The sequence below is a fragment of the Metopolophium dirhodum genome, chromosome 5 (genome assembly GCF_019925205.1).
Source record: "Metopolophium dirhodum isolate CAU chromosome 5, ASM1992520v1, whole genome shotgun sequence".
In the NCBI taxonomy this organism is placed as follows: domain Eukaryota; kingdom Metazoa; phylum Arthropoda; class Insecta; order Hemiptera; family Aphididae; genus Metopolophium; species Metopolophium dirhodum.
This window is the reverse complement of record NC_083564.1, coordinates 38,751,644-38,769,866: the sequence shown is the minus strand read 5'-3', so window position 1 is coordinate 38,769,866 and position 18,223 is coordinate 38,751,644. Positions and strand designations below refer to the sequence as shown.

Sequence of the window (18,223 nt, the reverse complement as noted above, 5' to 3'; positions counted from 1 at the left end):
TATCATTTCAATACGTCATTGCCCGCAGTAGATTAATACTGACATATTGTGTATGCTGTAATGCAAAAGTTGCGACGGTACGTTACGATTCGTAACGTTCAATATAATAACATTCACGTGTAATTGTTTCTTTTTATTCGATCCGAACACAATAATTAGACAATATAGGTATACGTATTACGTATAATAATACGAATATGCGTGTATATGATGTACACGTATCATATTATATGAAGTGGTTTTAGGCTATTACCGCAGTCTGTCTAGAGAGCCGTCGTCTATCCATAACCGTAACCTTTCTAAAACAAATGGCTGTCACACAATGACGACAGATTTCGTAAACTTTATTGTTTCGGTTTTCTTTTCCGACCGCCTACGCTGATGGGTACACCTCTATAATGTAATTATTACCATTATTGTATTATACGCATATATATGTGTATCACAACGGGCGGCCGTTGCACGTGGTATTTTTCTCCGACCGGCCGATGCAAATCGTCAATAACTCTGCATGATGTGTGTATCAAAAGAAAACACATACCTACTGCAGCATTATTTTGCAGTAGAGAAAAAAAAATGCTAAACAGTTCATTTTTCTATAATATTTATTAAAGTAGAAAAAAAAAAACAGAAGTAACAAATAAATAGTTTGTAAACCATAAAAATATAAAAAAATAAGGAAGACTATACAATAAATAAATGATAATAATAATAATTGTTTTGTTACTAGCTCGAAAAACAGCTGTGCCTACATGCTGTACAAAACTATGTAACAATGATGGTACAAATCCAAAACATTAAAGTCGTACATATTAATATTATGTACTGTGTATTATTATTATTATTATTCAATCGTTTGCCATTTATTTTAAGCAACGTATGCATAGCTATAAGGGAACAGTCATAGTGGGGGACTCTTAATAGGCGGGGGTCGAGTAAGCGGGGGCTGCTGGGTAAGCCGGGGCCGCTGGGTAAGCTGGGGCCTTGTAAGCTGGAGCGGCGGGGGCGTACGATGGAGTTCCTTCCTTCTTGACGACGGCGTTGAAACCGTATTCGTCAGCGGTATATTCAACGATCCTTTTGGTTCCGTCAGCCTCGATTAGGCTATAGTAACCTTTCACGTTCTTGCCATCACTGTACTCGGCTTGGCTTTTGACATCACCGGTTTGGTAGTCGTTGACAGAGTAGTCAAAGCTGTATGGCTTGGCTGGGTACTCAGGTTCTTGCGATTTGTACGGTGCCGGTGCAGAGTATGCCGGGGCAGCGTAAGACGGCGAGGAGTAAGATGGTGCTGAGTAAGACGGTGCTGAGTAAGACGGTGCTGAGTAAGATGGAGCTGAATACGACGGAGCTGAGTAAGATGGAGCTGAATAAGACGGAGCTGAGTAAGACGGGGCAGAGTAAGAAGGTGCAGGTTTGTAGGCTGGGGCTGGCTTGTATGCTGGGGCTGGCTTGTATGCTGGGGCTGGTTTGTACGCTGGGGCAGGGCTGTACGATGGAGCTGGGCTATACGATGGGGCTGGTTTGTAGGCTGGAGCGGGGCTGTATGATGGAGCTGGACTGTATGACGGAGCTGGGCTGTATGATGGAGCTGACGAGTATGATGGAGCCGATGGAGCCGATGGCGATGGGTACGATGGTACGGAGATAGGAGTGACGTTGGCGACCACCAATAATAGACATGCCGAAACTGCAAAAATCTAAAACACACAAATCATAAAACAATAAGTAATATTTCAATTTATTACGTTTAATTTTTACTAGTCGATCAAGTTTAGTATAATTCAGTTTATGTAGGTACATAAATATATTTTACATACACTGGTGTTTAGTTCAAATATATTATGTTTATCGTAAATGTTATTATAATATTAGTATAGTTTAAAAAATTTGAAAAATTACGACGGTGGACGATTAAAATACAATTTCGTGCAATAAGCAATTTCATTAAAGTTACCAAAAATACATTGTAAAAAAATAGATTTTTTTTACACTATTATCCGTAGAAAAAGTAAGTGAGTTGACAAAAGACGTAAAAAATAATCATTGAGGTCGGATCTGTCATGCATATTAAATTGTATACGCACTACGCACACATTGTAGTCGGGTTTAAACACCAATAATGAATTACCATCATTGTCGTCATGGTCTAATCTTGTGCACGTTTAATAAATACAACTATTGAACATTAATTTAAAATAGATTACTATAGTGTTGTAAACATCACACGTTTTAGACAACTCTATAGACAAACCTACCGGACGAGGGTTTAATGCAAAACTTTTGAAGTTCGTAAACACGTTGTTAGGTACATTGTTTCGTTGGAAAACAAATCACAGTAGGTATAAAATCAATGAAATATTATATTATATTTTCATACCAATACATGTTATTTAAACGGTCGCGAGTCGGTATGATGTTTTAGCGTCTACGGTATTGGAATTTTTCTGTGTCTATGTGGTTTGATCATTTCTGGACCGAGAGCGAAAATTCCTTTATTGGAAACGAAATGCAGATACACTATGACATCGCGTAATACTGAGTATTTGTGTCACTTGGATTATTTCTCTATGCGACTGCTTGCACAATGCGATGTTCACTTAGCAAGATATTGAACGTGGGTTTTATATTTTTTCGAGAATTTCCTGGTACATGGCTCAATATTGTCTTACTTGCAAAATGCTTACATTGCTAGTCTGGCCTTAGAGTAGAACCGACTATAGGTATAATATTTTATTGGAAAGCTTCTTTGTGCCATTTTGTTTTTGAAAAATATCATCAAACAGCCTTAATTCTATTTCCTATTAAAATACTTTACGTGACAGCACAACAGCAGAGAGCTTAGAATAAAAAAAGTTGTGTACCTAATTATATTTACTAGTAAAAAGAAAAAAATATAGTTATTATATTATATAGTTCTACATTTATAATATATTATTCATTATATTGTATGTTTGCTATAAGGTTTTTAATATATTAACTTGTTGAAACATTAAGAAGTTAGTGAACTACCATATGAGTTATGAGTTATGACATACAGGAACTAGGTCTATTGTACCTACTCGACACTCATATTATAATATAAAGTAAATAAAAATAATTAATTCAAACACGTGTACGTATTATCACGATTGAATAGTTTAAATTGAGTGAAATTTAAAATCAAAAAACATATTCTATATTTGTATTTCCATAGAATAAATTAGGTTCATGTTACTATACTGATTATGATGTTAAAAGTTACTTGATTTTGCAATTATGCATATAATAATTTAACTGTACCGATATTCATAACAATGTCTTTACTTAAAAAGTAAGTTAATAAGATATTTTTTATCACATTTCTTCGTTTAAATTTATTTTTCTCTTTACAAATACAAACTCGATATCCACATGTTACGGTTGAATTATGAGACATTTTGATTTTAAATAATACAATAAAATAATGAAAACTGTTAAATAAATCGAACTGTGCGTAAATAATCTTAAAATATCAAAAAGAATACGATAAAACACACGAGTTCGTAATCACGGAAACAACATTATAACGGAAACCGTTATCATTTGTAATCGTGTAGTGATAAAAATAAAATGTTACCTACGTTTCGTTTATTGAACTTCGCTCGGGAAAATTCATATGAGACTCTGTTAACATGGTTTTTGATACATCGACACGATAAGTCTTTTAGATCGAACGCATTCAACTAACGATGTATATAAGAACGAGCACATTGCGTCAGGCGATGAGTTTGATCGAATTCAAAGCCGGGACGTGCCGAAGTCGTCGTTAAACCGGTCGAATATATTACTATTATGAACATTTTTTTTCAACAGATATTCGTTATAATAACCCGACGAATAATCAAATATTATATGGATACCAATTACATCGATATCAGAAAGTTTATGGATAATAATATTGTCGTTATAATTTATAACGTAGTTATACTCACAGTGAACGCCATGGTTTGTTTGGTTTCTGTGTTCGGACCAGTTCACTGCACTTCGTCGGATGGGACAATATCACGTCGGCCACGCGGTTTTCGGTTTATATAGGTTTAAAGTTGGGGACCTCACGTTTCGGATCAGGCGCGGCGTGGGGGTACCTATGTATAATGCGCGATATACACAAACGTCATATTATGGGTACACATAATATTATGTGCAACGCCGCCGCCGTCACCGCCACTGAGTCAGTGGCGGCGCGCGGGCCGCAGACCGCAGCCACAGCCCTCGGGGCTGCCGGCCAGAGGGGACGGTATATACGACGACGTCCGGGCCGTAATAACGATTGTAAATAATACATAACAACGATAACATTATACCTATACGATATGTTATAGCTAGGCGTAGTATATAGGTACCTGTATATTATCGTAGGTAACATAATAATAATATATAATATAATATAATGTTATAGTATATATAATATAATAGTAATAATAGCGAAGCCGATGACGTGTTGCGCGAAGTGAGCGTGCGAAAAAAAAACGTACCCAATATCGTAGTATTATCGTACAGGTAGGTAGCTGGTAATGTAATTATTATTATTATTATTTTATTATTGTTATTATTATTATCATTATGTGACAAAAACATGATATCGTAAAGAATACGCGCGCGGTGAGCGATATTGTATAATACGCCACGCGACTTTTGACGAAACAAATGTCAGCGCGGTTATTGTCAGCAATCGGGTCAAGACCGTTCGGGTTATGGGAACTGCATACCTATATCGTCGGAAAGCTTTGGGGCACCTACGATGACGACAAGAGTACAACGGTATAGTATAACATTATATTAGGTATATAGGTATTCAACCTATACTCGCGTTTTCCGTAATCACCTGCAGCCGACCGCCTCGAGTCACCAGATTTCATTTCGTACCTCAACAACGTTGCCCAGGGCATTTTTTGTATAAATCAATTTAATGACAACGTCGCAAACATTCATACATTACGTAGGTTTATATAGGTAATCTAGGTATATTACGATACCGAACTCGACGAATTCGAATAATTTTTTATTCATTCTTATTTCAAAACGATCAGTTTTAATAAAATAAAATTGTCATTGTTTTATAATATTATCCAAGAAGTGAGTCATTTTTATACGATGCTGACGATGCTAGAGTGTTTTATACACAAAAGTGTTCAGTGTGTAAAAATTGCACGTACGTTGTTCGATGTTATTTTTCTTGCTTTTAAAAACTACCGAAGATCTATAAAATAAAAGTCTGTCTATGAGCGCAATTTATTTTGAAATAAAGAAATTATCCACGTCGCAATCGTAAAACTAATTAATTCTTTCCTCCACTCAAAATTAAAAATAAGCAAGACATCATATATCGTAAGTGCACCAATGTTCCTCCTTAATTTTCAATTCGCAATTTTATGATAATATTTGAGATGTGTTAAAATGTCAGTTTTAAAAAAATAACGCATATAAAACAATAGGAATTAATGATTGCATCTCGAACTTGATATTTTTAAAAGATACAAGATTTTCAAGGAAGAAATGTCAGTGTATCAAGTCAATTTTGAGCGTTTAAGAAGTTGTACGTGTGATATATTTTGTTACAGACCTGCATCGGACTCAGACTTTGATACTAGCTCGATATATATATATTCCCTATCGACGTATTGAATTTTTCTTCTTGAGAATCATGATAGCTAAATACGTGCTTAAAAAAATCTAATAATAACTATATTACTCTGAGATGAAGATATATTCAAATTCGTTTAAAAAATTTTAAAAATTGCATTTCTCCAGATGTAAATTTATAGATTCATCTGTTATTTTTAAAATTTAAAATTACAGTGTTTACTGCCCTTAAATTCGATAAGGTATAGATTGGTATAGATTTAGGTATATACCTAAATTAGGTATAGAGGTATATTATGTTGGTTAGTTCTCACTTTTTTTTACCAGGCCCAAGACAAATTTTTATGAGTCATTTCACTAATAATCATAAATATAATAAATAGTTTAAATGGTTCTAAATGTCATATGTTTCAGGCCTGTACCTAATAGCCTTGATTACTTCGACTTTGAATTTGATAACGAATCTAAACTTCGGAATGTACGCAATATTAAATACCTAAGTAATAAATGTAATTATAATTTAATATAGGTATTGTAAGAAATAGTTCATTTTCAGTGAAAATAAAAAATAAAGAAATGATTATTATATTATAATGTGTAGAAAGACTAATTGTATTATATTACTTATCCTTAAGTTAACCTTACAATAAATAACCATAGAGTAATTATGGTGCACTTTACCAACCCTAATGGGCGTTAATAAACGTATTATTAGTTATTACTATACCGTATAGTTCCTGAGCGGAGCATGCGTGCTATGTAAGAAGGTTCTACGATGATGTTTTCCGCGGTGGTTAATGTAGCACGTAACTTAACTGTGCATTAGACATTTAAAAGTGCTAATAATGGTGTATAATATAATAATATATAAAATGGATATCAGTAATCATAGTATCATAGTATCTTATATCAATATATATAAACAATATACATATTTATACCAGACTTTGGCCTATGCTCAAATTCGTGAAATTTCAAATTTATCCGTGGTTCACGAACAAATCAGAAAAAATCATAAAATATAAATATTAAGAAACACAATTATGCATAGTTATAACGATAAATCTATGTCGTTTTTGGGTGATCACTTTTCTGTTCAGAATCATTAGTCGTATGCAACGACTTATAATTTCAATAGAAAACAGAGAAAACCACTACTGCTGGTTGCGACCCACTACCAGAATCAGCATAATATATTTTTACTACATTATCATACAACATATTATATTGAATTATTATATATTTAATTATATAATACCAAATGTATAAACTATTACCTATACGATTTATGGATTTAAAAATCAAACTGATGTAAAATACTTTCTAGAAATCATTGAAAATAACACACCGTTACCATTATATAAACGATGATTTAAAAAATTTAATATTTTAAATACATAGGTAGTTATTGATTATGACTTATAAGTAGGTAAAATAAAATAATGTATGCAAATCATCTGTAATTTTTTCTCAACTTGTATAGACAAGTTACACCAAAACGCTATATTATAATATTATAGTACATTAAAGTAGTTTTAATACGAATAAAATGGGTTATTGACTGGTAGTATTATTATACAACATGAGAATATATTATAAATATTTCTAAAAGTCGATGTATAACTACGTTAGTTTGGATCTCGCCACAGTATCCAATTAAAGTACTAGAGAAAGAAACCCTGGAGCTTATACTTGAACGCACTTGACATTTTATTCAATTAAAACCGCAGTACGCGCTATTCATTGTGAGATAAACTAATATTTTTATCCATCAATTCAAGATTTAAATTCACAATTCGTATTTCGTATATAACTTATAATTTACATAGGTACTATAATAACAGAACAAAAAAAAAAACAATAATTTGCACTCGGTTAACATATTTAATTGTTTGAATATACCTATACTTTTTTGTCAGTTGGTTTTTATAAATATATTATAAATGTTATATTCCTATATTGTAAATATTTTTCATCAACAATTATTATTGAAGTCAAAATAGATAATTGTTTGATGTTTTCAGTAATATTTTTATTTATATATTATATTATCAAAATTAAACATATTAAGTATATAAAAGGTAAATGGAAATATAAAATTTAACAATCTAGTTTACAAATCCTATAAATCGGATCACTCATCATATTGTAATATTCTAAATTTGAAAACATTGATAAATCATAATATGCTACACAAAGATGTTGAAGCTCTTTTGTCTCCGTAAAGTGTTCTTCAGGTTATTCTTTTTTTTTTTGCAATTTCACAACAAACTTATTAAAAGCTTCATATTTTCCACAATTTTATTATTTTTAAATCTAAGAATTTAGCAAAATAATCTGTTTGAAGTATCATCTGTGTTCACTTTTCAATATTAGAGAAGCTATATGAACGTTTTGGAGCAATTTTAGAATCCTTTTAAGTGTTTTTCAGAAATAAAAAAACTACCAACCAAATACCTCTTGCTCATAATACAAAATCCATTTTGTTAATAACATACTTAGTTATTGAAATCGTTGAAATCAATAAAATAACCAGTTATAACTAATAAAGTAAGATTACTGAAATAAGCTTTACAAACTAAATTATGCATATTAATATATAATTATAAAATATATTTTTTTATTCACAGCAAAATCAATTTAGTTAATATTAATTAATACGTCCGAAAACGGAAACACCATATTATTATAACAGCTTTATTACATAATATAGGGTTCTGAATTCGTACGACAGATTATCATATTATTATAAAACTAGGTACTCAAATAATTTTATTTTATTAAACATTTGTAAGTCAGAAGTTGTCTAGATTTTGATAATTTATATAACATTGATTTAAAATTACACTTGATAAACTGATAAGTTACACAAATATTGCAATATAACAATAAATTGGTATGTTCAATATCCAGTTTTCAAATCACCAAGAGGTAGTGAATACCAAATATATAATTAACATAATAATATATACCTAGTAGGTACGCGTTAATCGGGATAGTCTGAAGAGTTTGTTAATTCATGAGTGTATTATATTTTAAATTGTAGTTCAATGATCGGTTTGTTTGATATTTAATTTAGTATAAAATAATTGTAATTGCATATTAGGTATAATAATGTATAGGTAGTAATAGTTTATGTATGATTTCAAACTATCCATTAATATTGTGAAAAACTGTATTGATATTAACCATTCAGCGATAGCCGATAGAAATTTAACTATTATTAATGTTGTAATTAAACAGATATTTCATGCACGCTTTAGTTGTTTGTGTTTTATAGTACAATGCCGTCAAACGGTAAAGTTCTAAATTTAGCATAATATTCGTCATAATACTATTATGTTAGGTACTACGTGAGCGATTCTGAAGACGAACTCCAAAGTATGTTCAGAAATGTTATGTACCTATACCTACCAATTATATTACTTTATTATATAAAGATAACATGGATTCTGTTAAACAATTATGCAATACAATTTAAATCTATATAAGCTTAATAATTGCTTGTAATGGTTTTATATAAAGTTTTTAATTTACAATTTGTTTGAATGTTGGCGTTTAAATTATTATATTTATACCTATTTTATATTTTTATGACATAGGTTGAAGAAAATAATAATCCTAGAGACTTCAAACTACATCGACTGTTAATTAATTAATTTCAAAGTAGGTATCTATAACCTAACATACCTAATACGATTTATAATACATGCGTATATCCAGTTTAAGAAAATGTTGACTATTTTTGTGGGGCCTTTTTAAATTTTGAACGTTTATTACATTTTACTGTTTTATGTTTTATAATACTGCTTGAAATATCAATTATTAAAAGACCTAAAAATTAAAAAATAAAATAAAAAAGTAGGTTAGTCATGCCATTTGTACATAAGCAACTAAGTCGTGGTATGTATAATATACATAATTCATGATAATATTTACATATGACCGTTATAAATTTAATTCGATTTAATAATATATAATATGCAGTTCATCGATAATCACAATTAATTGGTTCTTATGTTATTTTATAAACCAAGAATGTATTTTGAATCAAACTTTTTGTGCAAAATTACACAATAAGTATCGTAAACACTACGCTAAAAGGGAAATGGTGGTGTCAAAAATCGCATTATTATATATGTATAATATATAAAAATACAAACCCAGTTTTCTCTGTCATTTGAATAACAAAGCCATAGTTCAAGAGATTTGCGGGGGCGACCAGATGAGTAGTAAAAAAAATCCATTTACATTCATTATTTCATTTTTTTTTCTTGGTATCGGTACATACAGTCAGCAAATTTTCCTTTGTAAGAATTTCCGATAATATCTCATACAACATGAACTGTTTTAATATTATGTCAAGAGCACACTGTTTTTTTTTTAAAAATTATTTACGAACAAAAGTTTAAATATCTATACAATTTCCATAGAATCGTTTTTATTCCCCCTGTAAGTACATTAGTCCTATTAATTAATGATTAATCCTTTACAATTCGTAATTTATACGTTGAATTGTAAGTGTAAATCAATGATCATGATATTATAATATAGAAGCAACTTTTCTCATAAATATGCTCGACTCCAGATATTCATGAATCATATTGTAACCTTATTTGGTAGAATAAATCGTTTAAATAAAAACTAATAATTTCAAAAAAAAAAAATTCGAGAATAGTCGATTTGAGAAATAACATATATTTATTAAAATAAAAATATGATAATTGATTATTAATTCACATAGGTAATTATTCAAAAATCAATACAAATAATAATCTTTTGTACTCTTATTTAACTATTTAAAAGATCATAACAGTTAAGTTCCAACATTTATAATTTAACTTTTGAAGTTAAGTTGTAATATTTTTTAACTTTATATCATAGTTGATACATAGTGAAATAATTAGTACGACGGAGCTTCGTATTCTTGAGATTGTTTGGCTGGGGCACCGTACGACGATTCTTGTTTGTTGTAGGCAGGTGCGTTATAAGAAGGTTGTGCACCGTATGACGATTCTTGTTTGTTGTATGATGGTGCGCTGTAAGCAGCTGGTGCAGATTTATATGCTTGGGAGTCCTTATTGTACGCTGGAGCTGCTTTGTTGTAACCTTGAGCTTCTTCTTTTTTCACGTCCGCGTTGAAACCATTTTCATCTGCGGTATACTCGACTGTTCTACGGGAGCCATCAGCCTCCAACAAAGTATAGTATCCTTTTACATGATATCCGTCACTTTCTTCCTTTTGGCTTTTGATATCATAAGTATGTTCGTCGTTTACGCTGTATTCAAATTTGTACGGTTTTGGTGCGTAAGATTCTTCAGCATGAGCTTTTTGGCTTGGGTAAGATGGGTAGGCCGATGCGGAGTGGGATGGTTCTTTGTTGTACGCCGGAGTGGGAGCAGAATATGATTGTGGCTTAGCTTCGTATGAGGGAGCTGAATACTGGGATACTGGGTACTTGGGTTGTTCATAAGACGCAGAAGGAGCAGAGTAAGATTGTTGCTTACCGTAAGCTGGTGCAGAGTAAGATGGGGCGGAGTAAGAAGGAGCTGAGTAAGATTGTTGTTTACCATAAGCTGGAGTAGAGTATGAAGGTGCAGAGTAAGATTGAGCATTATAAGAAGGAGCGGAATATGATTGGGGCTTGCCATAAGAAGCTGAGTGTGAGGGAGAATAGTGTGCTGGTGTGGAGTGTGCTGGCGCGGAGTATGAAGGCGCAGAGTATGAAGGCGCAGAGTATGATGGTGCAGAGTATGATGGAGCAGAGTGTGACGGTGCCGAGTATGATGGGGCAGAGTGTGATGGTGCCGAGTATGATGGAGCTGAGTGTGATTGTGCTGAGTATGATGGTGCAGAGTATGATGGAGCAGAGTGTGACGGTGCCGAGTATGATGGGGCAGAGTGTGACGGTGCCGAATATGATGGGGCAGAGTGTGATGGTGCCGAGTATGATGGAGCTGAGTACGAAGAAGGATAAGAGTAAGCTTGTGGTTTACCATAAGCTGGAGAAGAATATGAAGGGGCAGAGTAGGAAGGGGCCGAATATGACGGAGCTGAGTATGAAGAAAGAGCAGAATAGGCCTGAGGCTTGGGACCATATGATGGAGCTGAGTGTGAAGAATATTCCTTCTGTTCATATCCGGACGAATATGAAGGTGAGCAATCTAATCCAGCAATGATGTTGGCTTGAAGGGCCAAACAGGCAATGATTAAGGCCTGTAAACATAAAAATACAATAAATATCCAGCTTTCACGATTTAAAGATATAACTTATAATACGCTCTAAATCTCTAATAGAAGTATTACTTGTAAGGCCTGAATATTTTTTCCAAACAATGTGTATATCTAATGGCTATATTTAAAAGAATAAATTGAAAAATGTAAGTAGAAAATAAAATATTAACTACTTACAAAATTTAAAGTGTTTATTTTGTTTAAACAATTTCGTATGTTTAGTTTTATCTTTATCGTCAATATATGATACAATTAATCTAACATTTGCTACGTAATAGGTTATAAATAATATATATTATATGCTGTATTTAATGCAATTTTGTGTAATACCAAACATTATATTGTATTTTCATACACCATAGTTAGATAACATTGCATTTTTAGTTACAATTAATCACTACATTAGAGTTATGCAATGTTAAATAGATATAAGAACGTGTCAGTGAAAGAAAAATAAACTAGTGGTTTTGCAGTATTCAATATTATTTTCAACTAAAACACATATGATAGGGTTATGGGTATATAACTATATACTGAGTAGGTTACTGGTTCAATTAAAAATAATTCTTATTTAGAAAAAAATACTTCGAAAAAATATAATTTAAGCGGGAATGATACAACAGTAAGTGTATAAATACACCAGTCATTACTTTATTTTTGATGTCATGCACCCAAAAAAAAAAAAAAAATAAATGATTTAATGTCAATACTAAATTTACATCAACGTTATGACTGGTAATTACTATTAAACGCAACGAAAATTTAAAAACTAAAACTTGTTTGCAGTACATTAAAAAATTGCATAGTTCTCAATGTCCATATGTATATGTATAATATTATATTGTATTGATAGATATACAATATCGTTTGAACATAATATTAGCCACCTTATTAAGGCAAAACGTAATGATAAAAACGAAAGCGCACACCAACACACTTTGACAGATGTATATCAGTGGTACATGAAAACCGGTTCGGTGTCGACTTCTATATTTCTACAGTCGGCATGAAATATAAAGAAAAAAGCTGACTGCCAATATGATATGTATATAGGATACTACTATACCCATTACCTACCTTCCTACCTACCTACTTAGACTTCACCTACTATGTGCATTATTATACAATACACTGTATATTTGCGAACACAATTATATCAATGATAAATGAACAAAATGATAAATAATTAAGAATGATCGAGTAGACTTAAGTGTTTTTTTTCTTTTCTTGAGTATTTAAATAAAACTTAATATTATAGTAACGCGTTTTGAGCCAATATTTTTCAATTATTTGAGTATAAATAAAAACACTATTATTATTATCGCATTATAGCCATTCACAATACGCGCGGTTTTTAATAACATATTTAAATATTGCTTATCCATCACGTTTTCGGCCCAGACAAATTTAGTACATCGAATATTATTTAAGTTTGAGTAAAATCAGTGACGTATCAATTTGCGCACTATACAACTGTGTCTGTGTGTATACCAACCGGTTAGTTAACATTACTAGTTTTTAGCCTGTTGCAATTTTTTTATGAGCGATTATCTTAATATGTACGCGTATCTACTAAAGCTAAATTCCATTATTTTTATTAGTTATTAGCGTTATCAGTTTATGCGTTTAAAGGACAGCGGGAAAAAATGTCTTATTTTTCATTTAAAAATACCGCTGCTCATATTTTGTGCACACGATTGCATTTTATCAACATGGAAAATCTGGTTTCTGAAAACTGTTGCTATGAAGTAATTTTATTTATAAATTTAAATTTATAAATTAAACTCTTAATATAATATGTACGGCTATTGTGAAAGTAAAATTTAAACCTGAAATCGATAATAATTATCGTTTTGGCCTTGTTACAGATTTTTTTTTGTTTGTGACAAATACTGTCCTCTAACTGAAGGGTTTATCATTCGGTCACGTATATTAAATACCAATGTAAAATATAACATTATGTATACTTTTAAATATATTTCATTGTTAAAATAAAAAAAAAATAGGGCGTGCCCTTAACATGTTTATTTTAACTTTATAAGAATATAATATTTTAATGAAAATTGAAAAAAAAACTCGATTTAAAGCATTGATCGTTTGATCTTGGCACCGTTATAATATTATATAGGTACGGGTTTCATATTAATTGTATTGTGCTTATTATAATAACTATCCTGATACAACAAAAAAACTGTCTATTAAAATTATTATTAAGATTAAACATAAACAGTAAATGGATAATACAGAATAGAATATTTATGTATCAAATGTTATTTAATATTTTTAATATTTTATGATAGTAAATCAAAAAAAAAATCGTTAACATACAGTCTTACAATTTTAAATGAGATGATTTAGCCAAGTAGATAAATCAAGTATTACATTATGTGTTACGTTTATGTATTTTTAATAAAATTTCATGAAAAACCACTTTTCAAAATTGAAATTAAAGATTATTTTTATTGCAATTTTGTGTTTATTAATTTGAATGTATGGCAAATATTGTGTTATTTATGTACTATTCATTTAATCATTTTCTGTACGCCGTTAAAATCTCGATTTTATTGCAGATATAACATGTTAAAACTTTCAAGACCTCATAGTATTATGATTATTTTTTTTTAAACATATTTATATAATGTAATATAAGAAAAACTACGTATATTTTATTAAAATAATCTCTACTCTGATAATTTTGATTTTGATGGTTTAACATTTCCTTAAAAATCATAAATGAAAGTAATTGAAAAAAAAACATTAATTATACACCGTATAGATAGAGTTCTACGTTAGTATAATCTTATTTTACTAACAATCCTGCCATTAAGAATTAATACCAAATAATATTATATTGAGTAGGTACCTAAGGTAAAAAATCATGTACCTAAATAAATTGTTCCCGAAAAAAAAATTAAATTAATACAAGTCACGGAGCACATTTATAACAATATTGATGTGCCAAAATAGGTAGGTACCTATCGCGTCCAGTAAAACGATAAATTAGAGCAGTTTGTTCATTTTTTCAGAAGTTATCTAAATAAATTATATAATTTGTTTCATATTATTGCGCATTGCCACGAAGTCGTACAATACACGAGCACTAAAATACAGTCTCACATGCATGCCATTTTTAAATATTTATTTCTTCAAAAAAAAAAAGTTAAATATACCTAACTTTTACGAACTGCACAAGTCTACGAGAAACCATAATATAGCTATACAAATATAATTTAATATAACACTTACTTTGGCCGCCATTGTGTGGATAAGTTTTTTGATACGATAATAATTTATTGTTTGATGATCGCTGATCGAACTGACAGATTGTAATAATACTAGTGACGATCGATCCGAAATTTATATACTATAAAAATATAGTCGTCGGCCCTACTTCGGACACCCTTAGGATGGGTACGTAATGTATAATTACGTCCGTATAGGATAAACAACATCATTTTCGGAGAATATCGTATGTCGATCAAATAGCCGTGGTGTGCAGTCAATCAGCGTAACTGTCGCCCGGGGCGAAGAATTGGCCAAACGGTTCATCCCCGCCGGTAATAAAACGGTATTAATATCAATTATAATAACAAGTAGGTAATCGTAATGAAAATTGCTAATCAAAACAAAATTGCTCGTGTAATCTGTCAAAAGAAATCGACGGGCACAACCACTTTCGCCCCGTTATACGGAGGTATCTTGTTTATTTAGACGCCGTCTAATTGGATATTATATGGACATACGTAATATTTGTGGAAAAGTGTTGGCCACCATGGTATAAATGCTATACTTAATGCTGTGTCTACGTATAATATTAGTATTATTATGTATGTTTATCATATATATTTATATTTTCAATTGAATATACCTGCAACCCGATAGTGTATAGTCTGTTAAGGCGGCGTATCTATAACACCAGCTTGAGGCATCAGCAGCGGACGAGACTCGGTCCTTGTTGTGACCTAGTTTGAATTGTTTTCCACTATTATTGGCCAGCGAAGGATATCATAATATCTATGTAATGCTTATACACCACCACTTCAATGTCAACTTCATATTTTCATTTTCATTTTTTTTTTTTATACAATTTTTTTAATTGTCCGGTTTAATATTCTATATATGTATAGATCGCAATAAACATTGGTTAGTACAGTTTTTATGCATTTATAACACTATGCAGTGCCGTAAACTAATCATACTATAATTATTATAATCTTTTTGTTTGTATAAAGGTACCTATAAAACAGTAATATCCACCAAAGGCAATTGTTTATTGACTTATCAAACATATAGTATACTATTATTAATTATAACATACAATTATCATTATAGTGTACTACAACCACTGTAAACTAATGTACTATTACCATTAAAAACATTTAAAAAAATAATTGTTACATAGTGCATACTACCTACTACCCGGCAGGCTAACGTATAGTCATAAAACAAAAATCCAATAATTCTATACAATTAATTAATTTTATATTAATAAACCTTTTTAGTTTTATTAGTTATAAGTTTATAACTAACACAGAAATGAACATAATATGACATTAATTTTTATTCAGCTAAGTTAAAATTCTTTTATTATTAATATGGAGGATTTATTTCGGAAAACGTACTTCGAATAGAATTATTTCTTAATTACAAAATATACTCAATCAAGCGTTATGACATAACACTATTTGTGGGGGGAAGGGGGGGACTTTTACTTTCAAACTTGAAAAAAACGTGTGTGGCATTATTCTAACCTATGCACTTCTTATATTGTAGTACTCATATGTACTACTAAATTACTTAGTGTCTCTGATTGAGTTCCTGAATATCATGACAATCGTATTTCATTAAACATTTAAGATCGATGATAGTTTATTTCTGACGATTAAATTATAGTTGTGCGCACATTTCAAGGATACAATAATTTTAAAACAATTGTCAGGCTTTGACCTTGCTCTATATTTATTTGATTTTTTAACACGTAATACATAATATATATTTAGCATCAGTTATATAATTATTCTAGTGTGACTTAAACATTGTGGCTAGAGTGCTAGACTTAAGTTTCTTTATTACATATTATACATCTGATCATTTATCAAACAAATTATCTGTAAAATAAATACAAAGCAATATATGTCTATAGGGACGTAGTCAGGATTTTATTTCGGGGAGGGTAAAGTTAAAAATATAATAATAATATAATAAGTAATTTTAACCATTCTTATTAATTAAGCAAAAATTAAATTCGTTATGACGTACAGAATTTGTTATAGTATGTATATTATATTGTAAAAAAAAAAATATTATAAAAAAATATTTTTGTTATTCAATAGGTGAAATATGTAAATATAAAGTAATAATTATTATATTATAATAAATATAAATATCGAATAAATAAATAAAAATGTTGATAGGTATAAATATAACATAGATATAATAAAATAATAATAATAATTTTCTTTTTGTTTTTGCCATTATATTCAACACGTCTTTTGGTGAAACTAATATTTCCCAAAGAACGAATAAAAAAGTCAGCCCTGTTAAAAGGTAATTTCCAATTTGGTTAATAAAGGACAATCATGATTATTATATTACAAATTTATCTTAACTTAGGTATAGGTACCTACTAATTAGTACTGTTATTGTATGGTTATTATGGGGTTTAGCTTATACGAGGGTCTATGTATATATATATATATACCTTATACCCAGCTATATGATATACAAGTGTCAAGTACCTATACATATTATATACATTTATGCATGTGCTAACCATATAATTTAAATACTTTTTTTAAATCATTCAATTTTTTCCATAACATATAATTAATTATTATATATAATATATATATATTATTACGAGTACAAAAAAAAACATCTTTGTAAAAACACTAGCTTTTTCGTTTCACTCAGATTTTAAAAAAATTTCGTCTATGACATTTCGAGGGGGGGCATGACCCCTTCTGGCTACGTCCCTGTCTGTCTATTATAGATTTAATAATACTATCAAACCTTAGTCACGAATTTTTATTTTTTAGTGGAGGTATTTAAATTTTTATTGAATAAGTAAAGTAATTTAAATGAATTATACATTTTTATAACAAATACAAATATATTACAGTACTCCATATTCCATAATACAGTCCATTATGTTCGTGTATTTATATTAAGTTAAATGTAAGTACCTAAAAGAGTATAATATTACAAATATAAAATATTAATACTATTTAATAAGATGCACTTTAAAATGTTACCCATGTTCAACAAAATATTGATTCACTAAATTTTGTATTCACTATAAGTTTGTATAGCTTATAATAATTAAATGTTAAAATATATAAATAATAGATAATAATATAATTTAGCAATAATATTATAATATAC

The 18,223-nt window shown here is 30.1% G+C and overlaps 2 protein-coding genes across 4 annotated transcripts in view; one reads left to right on the top strand and one right to left on the bottom strand.

The window, feature by feature from the left end:
* The window catches only part of LOC132944552 (Kv channel-interacting protein 1-like), a 482,905-nt gene that overhangs the window by 139,022 nt on the left and 325,660 nt on the right, over positions 1–18,223 (top strand). The window lies entirely within an intron of this gene.
* On the bottom strand, positions 588–15,242 carry LOC132945731 (adhesive plaque matrix protein-like). Its single transcript, XM_061015484.1, is given in 6 exon segments — positions 588–1,010; positions 1,012–1,700; positions 3,954–3,979; positions 5,178–5,240; positions 10,510–11,821; positions 15,086–15,242. Coding segments are annotated over 6 exon segments (2,211 nt in total). The 5' UTR covers positions 15,098–15,242; the 3' UTR covers positions 588–901.